Raw genomic sequence first — 16,296 nt, 5'->3', positions numbered from 1 at the left:
GACAACCGATTCACTTTCTTTAATGGTTATCTGTCTAGTCGTATTTCCTGTTTCTACTTGATTCAGTTTCTAAAAGTTATGTTTTTATAGGAACTTGTCCATTTAAGTTTTCAAACTGTATAAAGTCATCCTAAATATTCTATTACCCTTTTAATCTCTATTGCATCTCTAATCATGCCCCTTTTTATATTATTCATTTAAGAAATACTTATACAGTGCCTACTATGTGCCAGGCAAAGTTCTAAACACTTTCCAAATACTAATTCACTTATTCCTTATAACAGCTTTAAAAGGGGGCTACTATTATTGTCTTCATTGTGCATATGAGGAGACTGACGTGTAGAGAGGTTTAGTAGTTTTCCCAGGGTCACACAGCCATGATTTAAACCAGGTAGTCTGGCTCTAGAATTCATACACTTAACCACTATGTTATACTGCCTGTTCATTTGATATTGCTTTTTATTCCTTATTTTGATGGTTATGTTGTCTCTTTTTCTCTTGATCAGTCTTGCCAAAGATTTGCCAATTTTATTAGTTTTTGCAAGGAACCAACAAATTTATCAAACCACTCTGTTGTATGTTTTTCTATTTTATTCCTTCTGTTCTTATCCTTAATAATCCCTTCCTTCTATTCTTTTTCGATATATCATATTTTCTTCTGTTTTGGTTAGAAATTCAACTCCATTTTTTTCAACTTTCTTAAGGTTATAAATTTTCCTCTAACTACTGCTGCAGCTGCATCTCACAAATTTTGATTTGTAGTATTTTTGTTATTATTCAGATTTAAGTGTTTTTTATTTTCTTATTTATTTGACATATGTTATGTGTTTTTAAATTTCCAATGTGTTTTTCATTGATTTTTTAAAAAATGTGTTTTTCATTGATTTCTAATCTAATTATACTTTGACCAGAGAATGTGATCTGAGACACATTCTCAGGTCACATTCTCTGAAAATTGACTGAGACTTATAAATGGCCTGGCACATGATCAAGTTTTTAAAATATTGGTGATGCTTTACCTATTAATCTATCACTTAATGAGAGATTTATGAACATCTCACAATTTGATGTAGGTTTGTCAGTCCACCTTGTGGGTTTTGTTTGCTTGCTCACTTTTGAAAATTTGATGCTGTTTTCAAGGCTTTTTTGCCTTAAGGTCTATCTTGCCTGATATTAGTATACCTATAACAGCCGAGTATATTCGGGCAGTTGAACTTTTGCTTCTGCTGGAGTCCCGGGAAATTGACTGGTTGACATCCAACCAGATTTTGTGTAAATTTCTCGTGTTTTCTGAACCACATGGGTAGTATAAATTCATACCTTGTACATATGCTAGAGGCTTCAGGTTTTTCTTTTTCAAAGAGCTTAAAAATTTTTTTTCCCCACTCCCACCCTATGCCCCCAGAGCCTGGAGCAGACAGCATGCCTCCCTGAGGCTTCTCTGGACCGGTGTGTAGAGTATTTCCAGACTGCTTTTCATGCACAGGACAATGCTTTGAAGGTCTGCATTTAAAGCAACCCTAGGTATATTTAAACTTTATTGAAAAACAAAATTTATTTTTATTTTTTCCATTTCTGCAGCAAACTTACTTCTTACCATGACTGCTGTGTAGTCTTGGCCAACTACTCAAGATGTTATGCCTTGTTTTTGAATCTGATAAACAAATACCAGAAGAAGCAGGTCAGTTCTTCATACATTTAATTCTTCAGTGTGTCTTTGCATTGGTGTAATTGTGTAAGCCCATGTTGAATGACTTTATGTTTTGAATATATAGGTTTCTATTAGAAGCCTCCATTTGATGTGTAACGAGCTGCCCCCAAGAGGCAGAGAGTTCCATGGAGGAGGTGGGGAGGGAGTAGTTTGAGGCAGAAATGGCCTCAGTAGGATATAAATGTAATAGGAGGATTCACGATTTGGGGTGGAGGGTGAGTGGACCACCACAGTGTTGTTCCTCCCAGTAATCTAGGGACCCCTACATGAGGCATCTTTGAGTGGGGTGGGGTTAACCTGGTTATTTTCAGGCCCCACCCCAGGCCTACTGAGCCATATGGGTGCAGATGGGCCTGCCCATCTGCATTTTAACTGGAACTGCAGGGACTTCTGGTGCAAACTAAAGTTTGGGATCCCCTACACTGGGTATACTCTAAAGATTCTTCTAGCCCTGAAATTCTCTAATTCATTGACACTGTTGTATTTAGAAGATAACATTTCTAAGTAAGTATTTAAAGTAATTAATTTGGTTTTAATGGATTGGACAAAAATGTGTTTGTGGAGTTTTTTTGTCTTTTTTTTAAAATTTATTTTTGGCTGCATTGAGTCGTTTTTGTTGCATGTGGGCTTTCTCATGTTGTGGTGAGTAGGGGCTACTCTTCGTTGCGGTGCGCAGGCTTCTCATTGCAGTGGCTTCTCTTGTTGTGGAGCACAGGCTCTAGGCATGCAGCCTCAATAGTTGTGATGCATGGGCTCTAGAGCACAGGCTCTGTAGTTGTGGTGCATGGGCTTAGTTGCTCCGTGACATGTGGAATCTTCCTGGACCAGGGATCAAACCTGTATCCCCTGCATTGACAGATGGATTCTTAACCACTGCGCCACCAGGGAAGTCCCTGTATAGCTGTTTAAAAAAAGGAAGAACTCACAAATGACTTCTCCTTAATAAAATTATAATACTTAGTACAAATATTAATTTTTACTATAAGTTTTTGAATATTCATTAAATGCGATATAGTTTTATCCACCTTTATAAATGATTAAAGTGACATCAGCTTTGTAGCGGAGATGGTTTATGTATGAGGACAATATATATTCATTCCAAATATGATAAATTTTCAAAATCACATAGTAGGTATCAACAGTTTAAAACCAAGTAATTTATGTATATACTAAAACCATTTTAATATAAATCTTTGTGTTTATTTACATTAACCACATCAAAACCACCTCAAAAATATAATCCACAAGCAGCATTGAGCTTATTCTTACCCAGCCAAGTACTTCTGCTGAGAATGACTAAATTTGTTATATTTTACACTATTATCAGCTATTTATTAAATGGTTACTAGTGTCTTTTTGGTTATATAGATCGGTGGTCACCAACATTTTTGGCACCAGGAACCAGTTTCGTGGAAGACAATTTTTCCACTAACGGGGGTGGAGGGTGGGGGCGTTGGTGTCAGGAGATGGTCCAGACAGTAATGCGAGCGATGGAGAGCGCAGCAGAGGAAGCTTCACTCCCTCACCAGCTGCTCACCTCCTGCTGTGCAGCTGGGTTCCTAACAGGCTGCCAAATGGTACCAATCCAGTCTGTGGCCCAGAGGTTGGGGACCCCGATATAGATGATAGAGAAATTTCTATGCTCATATTATACCATTGCTACATTTTAAATTTGATAAAACTTTGCTTAAAGTGTTAATGTTTCTATTTAACTTTAAAAAATTGATTTACAAATATACACTTGAGTTCCTGATTCTGAGTATTTGGATTACAAATGCTTTCCCCTATGTATTTTGTATTTTCTTTAAATTACATGCTTTGAAAGGTTTTGTGATATAAGAATTTGCTATGTCTGGTGAAGAATGAATTTGATTAATCTACCTTAAAGTATTCTCAGTGTTGTTAATTTAAGTGTCCATTAAGCATTTATTGATTTAGATTTTGGTACAATATATTATCAGAACTCTAATGATTAGACAAGTGAATTAACCCTATAGGAGCTTAGGCACTCCTAGTCCTGGTTTTCTTTTTTAAGGAAAAAGTTAAAAAGGTAGAAAAGATAGTTTGCTGTAACATTAAAAGAATCTTTTCAATATTATACTTAAAAAGGAATTTAGTTATGGATTTTATTTTGTAATTTTGTTTTATAGGATTACTTTATGGGTTTTAATTGTAATTTTATTTTACCATCATTGTTCTTTTTTGCTTTGGTGTTTTGATCGTGGATGACTTAGATTAAATAGTAACTGGAGAAGACATTTTCAAATGTGGATGAAATAAAACACTTCTGTTTAACAGTTTGATTTCAGGTTATGTCATAACCTGTAATTTTTTGAAAAGGAAAAAACCCATCAGTTTGGTACTGACAAATGTCCCTGTTGTTTTATGGCATTACTAGCACATAACTGTGTTTCTCTGATTATAGCTTAGATGATGGTCATGTTTAATAAACAGTGAAAAGTCCTGTTATCTTGCTAATATGAGATACTTGAGATGTCAGTATGGTGAAGGATATGCTTTTTCTGGTTCAAGGGACTAAATGTCTTAAAGTTTAATTAGCATAAAAATTTAACATACTTCTTACTGAACTACTTTTCACTTTGGACCAATAGTTATCTGTAAAGCAAAATTGGTGTTTAAAGGCCATATTTTTCTCTATTGATTTATGTTATAATTTTGTGTTCCTATGAAAGTTATTTTGTTCCAAAGAAGAATAAAGAGCACCTTGCAAACTAAGTATAGTAACATGTTTTCAGAACCATGAAGGAAATGTGTGATTTATCCCCCTTAATCACCAAAATTATTTTAATCATTGTGGTAAAATCATATTCAAATATATTGCATATTTCCTTGCCTTCTTAGAAGATATTAAAAATAATTCAACTTATTCTTGATGCCAAAGGTCATATTACAAGTATTAATTGTTATTCTAGAGGTTATTTTCCCTACATTGGGGGCATGAGTCTACTGATAAGGTTATTTATTTATTTATTTATTTATTTTTGGGCTGCATTGGGTCTTCATAGCTGTGTGCAGGCTTTCTCTTTGTGGAGAGCGGGGACTACTCTTCGTGTGGTGCTTGGGCTTCTCATTGCGGTGGCTTCTCTTGTTGCGGAGCATGGGCTCTAGGCATGCAGGCTTCAGTAGTTGCAGTGCGTGGGCTCAGTAGCTGCTGCTTGAGGGCCGTAAAGCGTGCGGGTTTCCGTAGTTGTGGCGCACAGGCTTAGCTGCTCTGCAGTATGTGGGATCTTCCTGGATCAGGGATCGAACCCGTGTCCCCTGCATTGGCAGGCGGATTCTTAACCACGGCACCACCAGGAAAGTCCAATAAGATTCTTTAAATGTCTGTCATCTTCTTTTAGATTTCTCTCTCCCTTTCTGTTGCTGTTACCTTTGCTTTTGGTAATTGTTAACTGTCTTTTGTGATTATTTGCAATTAGCAGGGGAACCTCATAACCAAACTTGTTAAAAGTAACACCTAAATAGTCTAAAAATTGAATATGAATAGGTTCTTAGAAGGGCTTGAGGGACTCTGATGCAATTTCTCTTGTCCCTTCTTATCTTCAAAAGCTAATTCATATTTCAAGATGTAGCTCTCCTGTTCCCTTCTCTGTGAAGCCTTCTCAGACTAGCCAGTTTTTCCCTCATCAGTGCATCGTTTTATTCTTTAAATATTCTTAGCAGCTTTATTTGTAATAGTCAAAAACTAGAAACAACCAAATGTCCTTCACTGGATAAATGGCTAAACAAACTGTGGAATAGTCACACCATGGAATACTATTCAGCGATAAAAATAAAGAATGAACTATTTATACACACTACAACTTGGATGAATCTCCAATTATACTGGGTGAAAAAAGCCAGTCCCCAAAAGTTACATACCACATGCATCATTTTAAAGACCTTAAGGTAGCTAGTACACCCAGTTAGTACAGCCAGAGCTAAGGACCCAAGCAGTATGTCCCTGACCTCAGCCATTTCACTATTATTAACAAAAATTAACCAAAACTCAGAACTAGAGTGTGGGGCAGGAGCCTATATGTCCTGACAAAGTCATACTGGGGCATTGTTTCACAGGGCTTAATTCTCAAGGAGAATATATCTTTGTTTAAACTTGCTGTTTACTATTTGATTAGAACCCAGACACTATAAAGTTACACATTAATTTGCAGATTTCTCTCTGGTAGACAAGATAACCTCAAAGTTATGGTTTCTTACCTTTAGGCTATTGGTCAGTTGTGTACCTAACCTAGTCATCGTATTCTAACATTCTTTTTTTTTTTTTAACATTTCCACCATTTATTACATATTTTAGAGTATGCTATCATGATCTTTTAACAAAAACTTACTTTGTCTGTATTTCACACCCCTTAGCAACAATCATTCCATGTTCATAGGTTTGGCTTGGGTTCTATGACAAACATAGTCTGAGCAGAGTGGGCTTTGAAGCATTCCAGTTCTACTATCTACCATTCTTTTTAATGCTTGTAAACACCCAGTTCTCTGATTCTTCCTGGAGCCCACTTTACCATTGTACTGGCTTCCCTCATTAGGGAGGTAAATAATTTTTTAATGTTAACGTTATATTTCTATGAGAGCAATGTTAACGTTTTAAAAATTATACGTTGACTCCATACTGTCTTTTACTTATGCAAAAGAATGAAATATTACAGTTTTGAACCACCTTTGATTTTTTCCTTGCAGGAAAAAAAAATATATATAATTTATATTTTCCTCAAAACCAGAATATTTTAGAAGCGCAGGGAAATTGTTCAGGCTACAAGGAAGTAGTTATGTATCCCAACTACTTCCTAAAATCATTAACCCAAAGCTCTCACAGGTCTTTGTAAATATTTCTTTTGTGATTCTCCGCATGGCTATCATTTGTATAGCTGCCTCACCCACTATTGGGATTTCCTAAGGATACAGGCTTTGTCTTTATAAACCTGAGATGATTCTTGGCATAATAGATTCATGGTAAGTGCTGAAAGAATGAATTTTGAGTATGTGAAATGCTTTGAACTCTGTAAAGTATTATACAATATTTTTTTCCTAGTCCTCTAGTACTTCTTTGTTACATATTTACTTTTTTGTTTTGACTTTGGAGGAGGAAATAATTTTCCCCACGCATTGGTAGGCTGCCCTACACAACGGCAAAACAGAAATGATGGACCTTAAATTACTTCAGACCAGTACAGCATTTTAGATTATTGTTCCCCTTGGCCCGGGTGACCGGTCGGATAAGATTTGTTTTTCCTCCTTGCCTAGAGAGAAAAGTTATTTGCAGAAACTGCACCCCACGTTCTGATGTGAGTGTGTTAATCTGCAGTGGCTCAGACTTCGCTGCACCTGTGGTTTACTTGGACGTTGAGGCTTTGAACTGATCTTTGAAACACACACCAGTCCTCCAGCAACTTTTAAAATGGAATTATTGCTTCCTGGAACTATTTTTGTTTCAGCTCTAGGAAATGTTTCTCCAAGACTAACTTGGATTGTAGACACATAGGTACTTTGGAGGCTTTATAGTCTCTCCGTGTACACAGCGATCACCCAGGGACTAAACAATCAGAAAGAGTCTATAGACTTTATTTTTGTTCTGAGAGCTTAGTGTTGCCTTTGTCTTAAAAGTCTGAAGACTACATTGGCAACTGGGAGATTTCATTTTTCTGGGACTTATTTTTAAATTAAATCATGCTATGGCTAAGTGTATTTTCAAAGTACGTAGAAAGAAAAATCTAAAAAGAAAAACCCTCTCTAGTAATAAATGAACTGTCACCTACATACACCTCTTTACGTGTTTTTTATCAACCAGGTGAGGAGCTTGGCAGGAAACTGGCCAGCTGCTTGCACGGTTCACCGGCTGGGTGGTGGTGGTGGTGGTGGGGCAAATCCTGCTTGGAACCAGGTAGCACCACAGCTGATGGCTGATGGGAGTCATAGACTATTTCCTCCCCCATCTGACGTTGTTTCTCATTAAAGGAAAAAAAGGAAAAAAAGTTGTTTGAGAAAATGTCTAAAGTAAACATTTTTTCCCTGTTTTTTTGTGATTTCTTTTTCTACATTATTCACATTCATCTCTTTTCAAGGTAAAGTCTGACTTCAGCATGTGAGAATGGGTCTTTTTGGAATGTCCATACTCTGTCTCTATTAAGTCAGTTGATAATGAAGTGCAGGGGGTGCATTTTCATTTTTATTTTCTACACATCTGTGTTGTAAGAATTATTTACAAGGAACGTGGATTCATATTATTTTTAAACATGGTATTATAAAAAATGGACAGTAGGTATTAAGGTGGTGAGATTTCTAATTCTTTCTTGATTTGAATCAGTGTCTCCTAAACTTGGGGAGCTTTGAAAATACAGGTTCTCACTGGGACCTCTCCTCAACGCTCTGTGGTGACCTCAATGGGAAGGAAATCCAAGGAAGAGGGGATGTATGTATACACGTGGCTGATTCACTCTGCTGTACAGCAGAAACTAACACAACATTGTAAAGCAACTGTCCTCCAATTTAAAAAAAAAAATACAGGTTCTCAGGCCCCACCCTGGGAGATCCTAATTCAGATCTGGGACAAGGTCTGAGAACCTACTTTTAAGAGGCTCCACAGATGATTCAAATGAAGAGCAGGTTTGAGAACCTGTGGTATACATTATTAAGATGGCTGCTTAAAACATTTTTTCCCCCAATATTGACAGCAGAGGGTTTTCTACAGAACCTCAAGGGACTTTAAAGTGATTAATCAAAGCAGCCACACAGGGTCAGCCTTTCTCTACAGGCGTGTGGCTGAAACTGAATCTCCCTCACAAAGTAGGAACCAAATTAGCAAGACACGCCAGGTGTTGGTGTAGCTTTCCCCAGAAAGCAGTGATGACCACATGCCCTGTGCCTTTTGAACCGATAGCTGAGGAGCACTTTCTTAGCCAGAGAAAACGAGATGGGTCATTGGACCCTTTCAGGAATTTTCTCTGCCAGATTTGTGTCAAAACAAGTCATCCTGAGGCCAAACCGGGTTTGATGACTCGGCCGTCACACCGGTGGGACCCCAGGCACTGGGCCGCGTGGGCTACTCGGGAAAGACTGAGCGCAGGCCCTTGGGACCCTTGAACTGGCTGCAGAAGGGAGGGCTCATTGTCCGCACTTAGCTGGCAAGCACAAGCTGTCGATGTGTGAGACAACCACCAAGTTTTATTTCTGCTGGGAGACATTTCAGCATATCGCCATATCGCCACTTTGTCCGTTTACAACAGACAAAGTGGAGGGCGATTTCTTCATCTTAAATAACGCACGGTTTGGGTTACAGCCCCTCCCTCCACACACAGCCCTTCAGTGACACGGGCATGTCAGAATATGATGGCTGTGGTATAAGCCGAGGGGTTCTGGTTCATCAGCAGTCTCAGAGAAAAGGAATCCACTCCTCCCAGCTCTCACAAAGGACTTCCCCAGAGAGAACAAGGGAAACTTCTTTGGCTCATGTCTGTCTATGAGGTTGATTTGCCCAAGATTCACTAGGTCCAACTAGTAACTCCCAGTTCCCCCACACACAAAAACTGAGACCAAAAAATGCAGCACTTCAGTCAGCTGGGTGCAGTCTGCACGCTAGACTCTAGCATTAAGTACAGCATCTGTTTAGAATGCTGACTGAAATTCAAGTAAATCATAAATCTTATTTAAGAAATAAGCACATATTGTACGCTTTATGGTGTAAACTGCATTTGGTACAACCAAATGTGCAAACAGACGGGCCTCGTGTCGAAGCCCCACCAGGTCCCTAGCAGCCCCGTGAAGCAGACCCGCCTCAGAAGGTGTCTCTGACGTCAGCGCTGCCGCATTTAGCAGCTCAGCAAAATACGTTTGCGTTCGTTTTTTTTTTTTTTTTTTGGAAGAACATGAAAGGATTTTCCCCCATTTCTTCTATAAATATCTACTGGGCGGGAGATCTGGTAAAATGCCTCAAATAAGACCTATAAGACTGGCAATATTTTGCAAAGGTCACAGTTCAGAAAGAATAACCTTTTTCTACATGCGTATCACTTGTGTCTATTGAACAACTCTAACCCTCTCCACTTTCAGAAATGGTCAGTTTCTTGTGCCTCTTTTTTTAGACAGAACTTCCAGATGCAGGGCACTCGTCAGCGCCTCAGAGAACACTGGGAAGCCCCCGACACGTCCTTGCTCGCGCTGCTTTTAAAGCCATGCCTCTCCCATCCCGTTTAGACCTCTTTCCCGGCAAGTGGCTGTCTCCAGCCATGTGAACACTGGCTGATTTGGAGCACTCAGGCAGCGTGGTGTTGAAAACGAGACCTGGAATGTCTGGAGAGTGTAGGCTGAAAGCAAAAACATCTGCCCCTTTTGGAGCTGTTCGCCTCCAATGCAACCACAGCCGAGCTGCAGGCCAGGGATAGCGCGACCTTGCTCTCCCCTCCATCCTCTGTGAGGCCGGCTGGAGAGGATTGGTGAGGGAGGCGCCTCCACCCCGTCCCCTGGCGCCTTTATATGGTGACTTGGCTCCCAGCTTGCCCTCCACCTCCTGCCTGGCAGGAGCACACCCTGTGGCTCTCTTCCCAGCTCCTCTGCAGGCACATTCCCAGTGGGTGCCGCGAGCGTTTGGCTGAGCTCGCTCCTTTTTTCGGCCTTGGCCTTGGCCTTGGCCTGCACCCCTGACCGGGCGGGCAGCACAATAAGCCCTTAGCTTGTTCATTCTTTCCAGCTCCTGCTGCTTTGCCCTTGTGGAGCTGGCTCTTCCCCCCACTCAGCACGGAACCCAAATGCCTGATTTATGTCTGCTGACTTAAAAAAGAACGGAGCCCAGTGAAATTCTAGCATCGCCCTGGTGCTTTTGAGTGATAACCGCATTCGGAGCATACAGTGGCGCTCAGTAAATGACTGCGGACAGAATGGCTAGATGGATGGAAGCATCAAGTATAAGCTCTTCTCGTTTCTAAATGATTTTTTTCTTAGATTCTGGTTTTGAGTCTCAGATTCTTCCGTTTGGTATGGCTCAGCTCTTTGGCAAACTGTTGACCCACTTTCAGTAGCCTGGGGTTGATTAGCATTTCTGCTGCCCTGCAGTCTGCCTTCCCGGTATTGGTAGAATTTATCTGTTCTTCAAGCCACCTATAAGCTCAATTAATGTTGGGGTTTTGTTTGAGGTGGGATGTTGGGTAAATGTTGCAAATTGCAAATCCTGATCAAGCTCTCATATCCAGATTGCATGAGAAGTTTCTAAACAAAATTTAAACAGGGCATCTTGATTAAATTTTCTGGTTAAGAGAAGGTTCCAATCTTAAGCACATTTACAACTCCTTCAGTTTCAACCCACTCTTGAAAATCTTCCTAAAATGTTTTCCTTGACCTAGGAGAAGTAGTCCTCTCCCAAGGAAGTAATGGAGTCTGCTGAACATAGTTGATTCTCTCTGTGACAGCTTGATATGGTTCCTTCCCCATGGTCAACATTGTGCACATGGGTTATTTTAAGGGACTGTGGTAGGAAGGGTGTGGGAAACAGGGAGGAGTGCCATCCCATTGGTGGGCCGGGGTGGGGAATAATGTGAGGTAATGCAGAAGCGGTTGCATGGGGCCAGATGGTGCATTAGATGCTGGCTTTGGCATTTCATAGGCAGTCGATGTGTTTTGAGCAAGGGGATGATGTAAGAGCTGCGCTTCAAGAAGTGGTGTTAACCCTGGCTGCAGAGGGAGGAGCCTGTCAAGGGTCTCGGACAAGAGTCTACAGACGAGTTAGCCGGAGTGGGCGTGGGGAGGGGGAGCTGGGGAGATTTTGAGATGGCAGAGTGGGGGGAACTTGGTGACTGGTTGCTGAGGGGAGGGAGCGAGGGAGGAACTGAAGACGTCTCTGGGGCTGAGCCTGGGGACGATGAGGGTCATGGCAGTGAGGAGGTGGGCTGAGGTGGTTTTGGAATCCATCTGCGAGTACAGAAGTCATTGTGCAAGGCCTGCCTCTTCTCTTCACCCATGTGGGACACGGGGGCCAGGGAGCCTCGTGAAGCCTCAGTTTCTACATCTCTGAGTAGGGGGGCGTCTCCTCCATGGAGTCTCGGCCAGCCTTTCTCACGAGGAAAGTAGCGGTGCACACAGCGGCGGCTGCTGGAACGCGACAGACCTCTGTTCAGCCGTGTCCTGTTCCCTGCTTTGCTCCAGTTGAAGTGATTTTATTCACAGGCTTGTGGAGCCCATTCAGGCTGAGTAACATGCTTGCTCACGAGGGCACAGCATATGCTAAACCAGAGAGAATATCCCATTGCCTGTCCCTGGGGCACACAGCTGAGGTCAGGCTTCGTGCAGCAGGAGTATCTGTCTGAGCTCTGGTTGGTCGGAGCTGTTGCCGGGCTGACTCCATTTTAAGCAAAATTAGAAAGTCAATATGAACTGGTTATACGAGACTGCCTTCTTAAAAAAAAAAAAAAAAGATTCTCCTGATCCATCTTCATTTTGCTTTTTCAAAACTACATATTTATGGTATGAATATGCAACTTTGTGTTCAGTTTAATAAGAAGGCTATAAAAGTGCAGTGTTGATGTATAGATGGTTCTCAGATATTGTCTAAGAATAAAGGAGAGGCTCTGTACCTCAAAGGAGTATGGCACGTTGATGAAATTGTGTTCTGCAGATTGTTTCTGTACAAGTTGATGACTTTGGCCTTTGTCTAGTTTTCCAAATCTGTATTGGCTTTTAATTAGGTGACATTTGGTAGACTTGAGATAGATTGGGCTGTGGAACAATAAACAACCTCTCCGTAACGCCGTCCAGGGCAATGCTCTGCAGAGACCACCCTCGGGGAGCTAAGGGGCCATGCAAAGCCCTCTTGCTCAGCCTCCTTGTTCAGGACTCCAGATGAGTCCAGACAGGCACTGGCATGGGAGTAAGGAAACACTACCTCTGCCAACCTCCTGGGAGACTGCTGCTTTTCTGGCCCATTCTGCGCTCCCTCAGTTCACGGAGAATACATTTGAGAAAGGGAGTGGGGGGAGAAAAAAAATGCCTCAGCCAACCCTGAGAAAGAGGACAGAAACAGCAAACACAGCAGTTGCTGGAAGTCTGGTGCTGCACACGGCGCAATCTGCCAGCCCACTTGTTGATTCTGCGTGCCATCCTTCAGTTGGCACCACTGCTGCCAGGAGCCACCCCCTCCTTTTTCCATCTGAAGGCAGGGAGAGAGGTATTGCGGCGGTGTTAACTCTTCCTGCCCTAAAACCTGGAGTTTCTTCTCCCCACATCAGGCTTAATAATCTGTGCCATGTTAGGACACACAGAGATATTTGAATCAAAGAATTTTAGACGTGAAAGAGGTCTGAGGGAATTTTTCAAACAAGAAAAACAGCACTCAGTCTTCCCAGATTCGACCACATGTGACAGAGGGTAGAGGTCATTTGAATTATGAAGAATGAGGACCTCTAAGGAAACCTGCTCTTCCCCCCAGCCAGGGATCTGGTCAGCAAGTCAGCAGTGACAGGTGGAGGTGGTACAGGGCCAGAGAAGCCTTCTGGGTTAGACCAACCAGAAAAACACATCAGAGGTGGAGGTGAAGCAGCAGAGCTAGGAAGAGAGAGAAGGGAGAAAAAAATAGTCTAGCATCCTGCAGAAGACATCAGTGACATTTTAGGAGGTGAATTGATTAGTCCTGGTAATGATTTAGCCAACAGAATACAACTATTTATTGTATTTTTTAAGAAGCCATTGAAAAGCACTGATCATATCTTTCCTGTGTTACTTAATGTGCTTTTGTGGAAATAAGAGCACAATCCAGGGAACACTGTGAAGTCCAAAAATGTGGCCATAAGTGCTCTCTGCGGCCTGAGGGAGGCGGCTCTCTGGATTGTGGAGAATGGGAACATTTTGTTCAAATTAAAGAACTGCAAATTGTCACTTTCAGCAAATTAGTTAATTTGTGTACCTAGGTGCTTGGAACAGTGCCTGGTACATCATAAACACAGGGCATTAGTTGCTGCTACTATTAGTAGTAATAGTAATTGTTACAATTTTCAGAGATAGGACTAGCGTAGAGTGTCTTCGATCAGAAATCATGTATCAGAGTTTATGTGAAAAGCTCATATTCCTCAGTTTGGAAAATACGGTGGAATTTTCCTTCAAGAATCCTAATTCTCAGAGGTAGCCTCTGTCCTGGTTGGAAAATGGTCTGCTTTGCTGTTAGGTGTGGCCAGGGTGGAGAAGTGCTCTCCTTCTAGAGCCCTGGGAGGAGCCTGCCCCATGGGGAATTACACGAAGTAACCACTGGTTTCACCTGAAGGGAGACTGGAGTATTATCATGAAACTTTGTGTGCTTGGTTTAGATGTAAGGCCCACAGGCTTCAGCTTCTTTAGGAAACGGTCTGGTAATCAGACACAAACAAGGTGACCCCAGGCCCTGGTAGGGGGCTGCCCCAGGTACCCTTTTTCAAGACATGCTCCTTTTCCCCATGCCAGCTCAGCTGTGCTCCCCACCACATGTCTGCTTTCATTCATTTTTCAAGGTTGAACTCAAATTCATTGTCATAACTTTGCTAATACCACCCCCCCACCCCCGCCACCAGCTATGTTCCCTGAGCATCCTCTTACCTAGACTCCTCTTGAGACCACTGGGTCTTTCCCACATAGGTTAACACTACTGACTTTTTATTCATAGTAAAGGGTTCAGAAGAGTGCCTGAATCATCTCTCACCACAATCTGTGCTTTATCTGTTTTGTCTCATTGAATTTTGCAACCCATGTCCCCCATTTTACAGATGAGTGAATCAAGGCATAGAGAGGCTAACTGAAGTGTGACCCAGGCTTCCTGGCTCTCTAGCTGGGAATGGTAACCCGCTTGAATGTCTAGCTTCTTCCTTAGCCTTTCAGTCTTGGCTGTTTCTTCCCATGCACCAGCCTCATCTTCAGTAGATTCTAAGCTGCTCAGAGCGCCTGGCCCCATCCTTCTTTGTGTGCGTGTATTCCCCCAGACCCCGGCATTCAACATTTACCCAAGGACTAGCATTCTGGTTGGGGTGGGGGCAGGAGCGGGTCCCCTGACTGGACCACCTGCTGTGATGGGTTGCACACTGCCCAGCTGAGGTTTCTCCTGGTGCGAATGCTCTCCTGGGCCTGCGCCAGTTCCAGCCATTGTGTTAGACTCTGTCCTTTCTTAATGTTGGCAAATGATTCCCAGCTGTACAAGCAGCAGCCTGGCTGCTTCTTCGCCAGGGCCAGGGAAAACTTTTTTCAGGAACAAGCAGGAACAAGCTGGCATTGGCAGAGCAAACCCAGGCCGCTCCCAGCATCTTATCCTTTGTCCTGGATCCTCCGCTCTCTCTAGGCCACACACAGTGCTCAGTGCTGCTCCCACCCTCAGGTGCCACCTGGAGAAAAACCAACCCAGCCCGCTGCCCTTTGTCCCAGTTCCTTAAGGCTGCTGCTAAGTACAGATCTGATAAAGTAGGGTTTATTGGAATCCATCCTGGTGACATATTTACTTTTAAAAGGAGATAATTCCTTTACTGCTCTGAAAACAGCCTAGGCAAAGGAGGAGATTCGTAAATAACAGGCCACCAGAGGCATGGATGTAGGAAGGACTCCAGGGCTGGGTAATCTCGGGTTCAAATCCTGACTCCACCTCTCACTGGCTGTGGCTTCTCCACGTCGGTTTCTTGTCTGTTAACAGCACAGCTCCTGCACAATGAGTATTAGCATCCTGGCCAGTTGTAGCCCCTCAGTAAGCGTTCCTTTAACAACCAAACTGGTATGTCTGCCGGCTGTGTCAAATTAAGAACATAATTGTTTCTGTTTCCTGTTCAGTTGTAAAGTATTCTCATCTTGGGATGTTTTAGAAACATTTACTTATTGTGAAATATGGCTTATATACAGAGAAGCGCACAAAACACATTTGTACCATTTAGCAAACAGTTATAAAATTGTCTCCCATGTAACCACTACCCTGGTCAAGAAAGACATATTGCTCTAAAGTGGTGAACACTTTGTAACAGTGGCTCTCACCTGGGGGCCATTTTGCCCCCAGGGGACACGGAAACATTTTTGGTTGTGGTATCTGGGGAAGTGCTCCTGGTATCTAGTAGGAGAGGTCAGGCATGCCACTAAATGTAAACAGCCCCTCCTAGCAAAGAATTATCCAGCCCCCCAAAGTCAGCAGTGCCCAGGCTGAGAAAGCCTACCGTAGATTAGCCACTATGGAGCGAACACCCTATTTTTAGAAACACAATGCTTCAGCAGGAGGTGAACTTTTAGGAGACGATTTGGATGCTCAAGAAACCCTTTGTGTCAAGACTTCGATTTATATAACACATTGTTAGTAATGTCATCCAGCTCAACTAAGTGTTCTCCAGGAAAAAAAAAAAAAAGGACAGCTAGAATTTCAGATGAAGGATCTGAAGTTAATAGACCTTGCTGACAGCATCAATCAGTGTGTATTCTTTCACTGTTGCCAAATGCTTTTAATCTCCTCTGTCACGTTGCACCAATCCTGGAAATCAAATACTGTACAAGTCAGTGGAAGCCAGATGTGTTCCATCTCACTATTAATTAAATCGTGAATCAATTAAATATTGTCCTCGTCCCAACAACTTGTCCCAGCCTCTCTGCTC

At 42.1% G+C, this 16,296-nt stretch overlaps 1 protein-coding gene across 1 annotated transcript in view; it reads left to right on the top strand.

The window, feature by feature from the left end:
* ARMC2 (armadillo repeat containing 2) overlaps positions 1–16,296 on the top strand; it is a 98,809-nt gene that overhangs the window by 62,229 nt on the left and 20,284 nt on the right. Inside the window, exon 13 of the mRNA XM_057740087.1 lies at positions 1,582–1,681. Within this exon, the coding sequence (XP_057596070.1) occupies positions 1,582–1,681 (100 nt within the window). The remainder of the gene's footprint in view (positions 1–1,581; positions 1,682–16,296) is intronic.

Source organism: Hippopotamus amphibius, chromosome 6 (genome assembly GCF_030028045.1).
Source record: "Hippopotamus amphibius kiboko isolate mHipAmp2 chromosome 6, mHipAmp2.hap2, whole genome shotgun sequence".
NCBI lineage: Eukaryota > Metazoa > Chordata > Mammalia > Artiodactyla > Hippopotamidae > Hippopotamus > Hippopotamus amphibius.
Note: the sequence above shows the minus strand (reverse complement) of the source record. Positions and strands in the feature narration are given on the sequence as shown.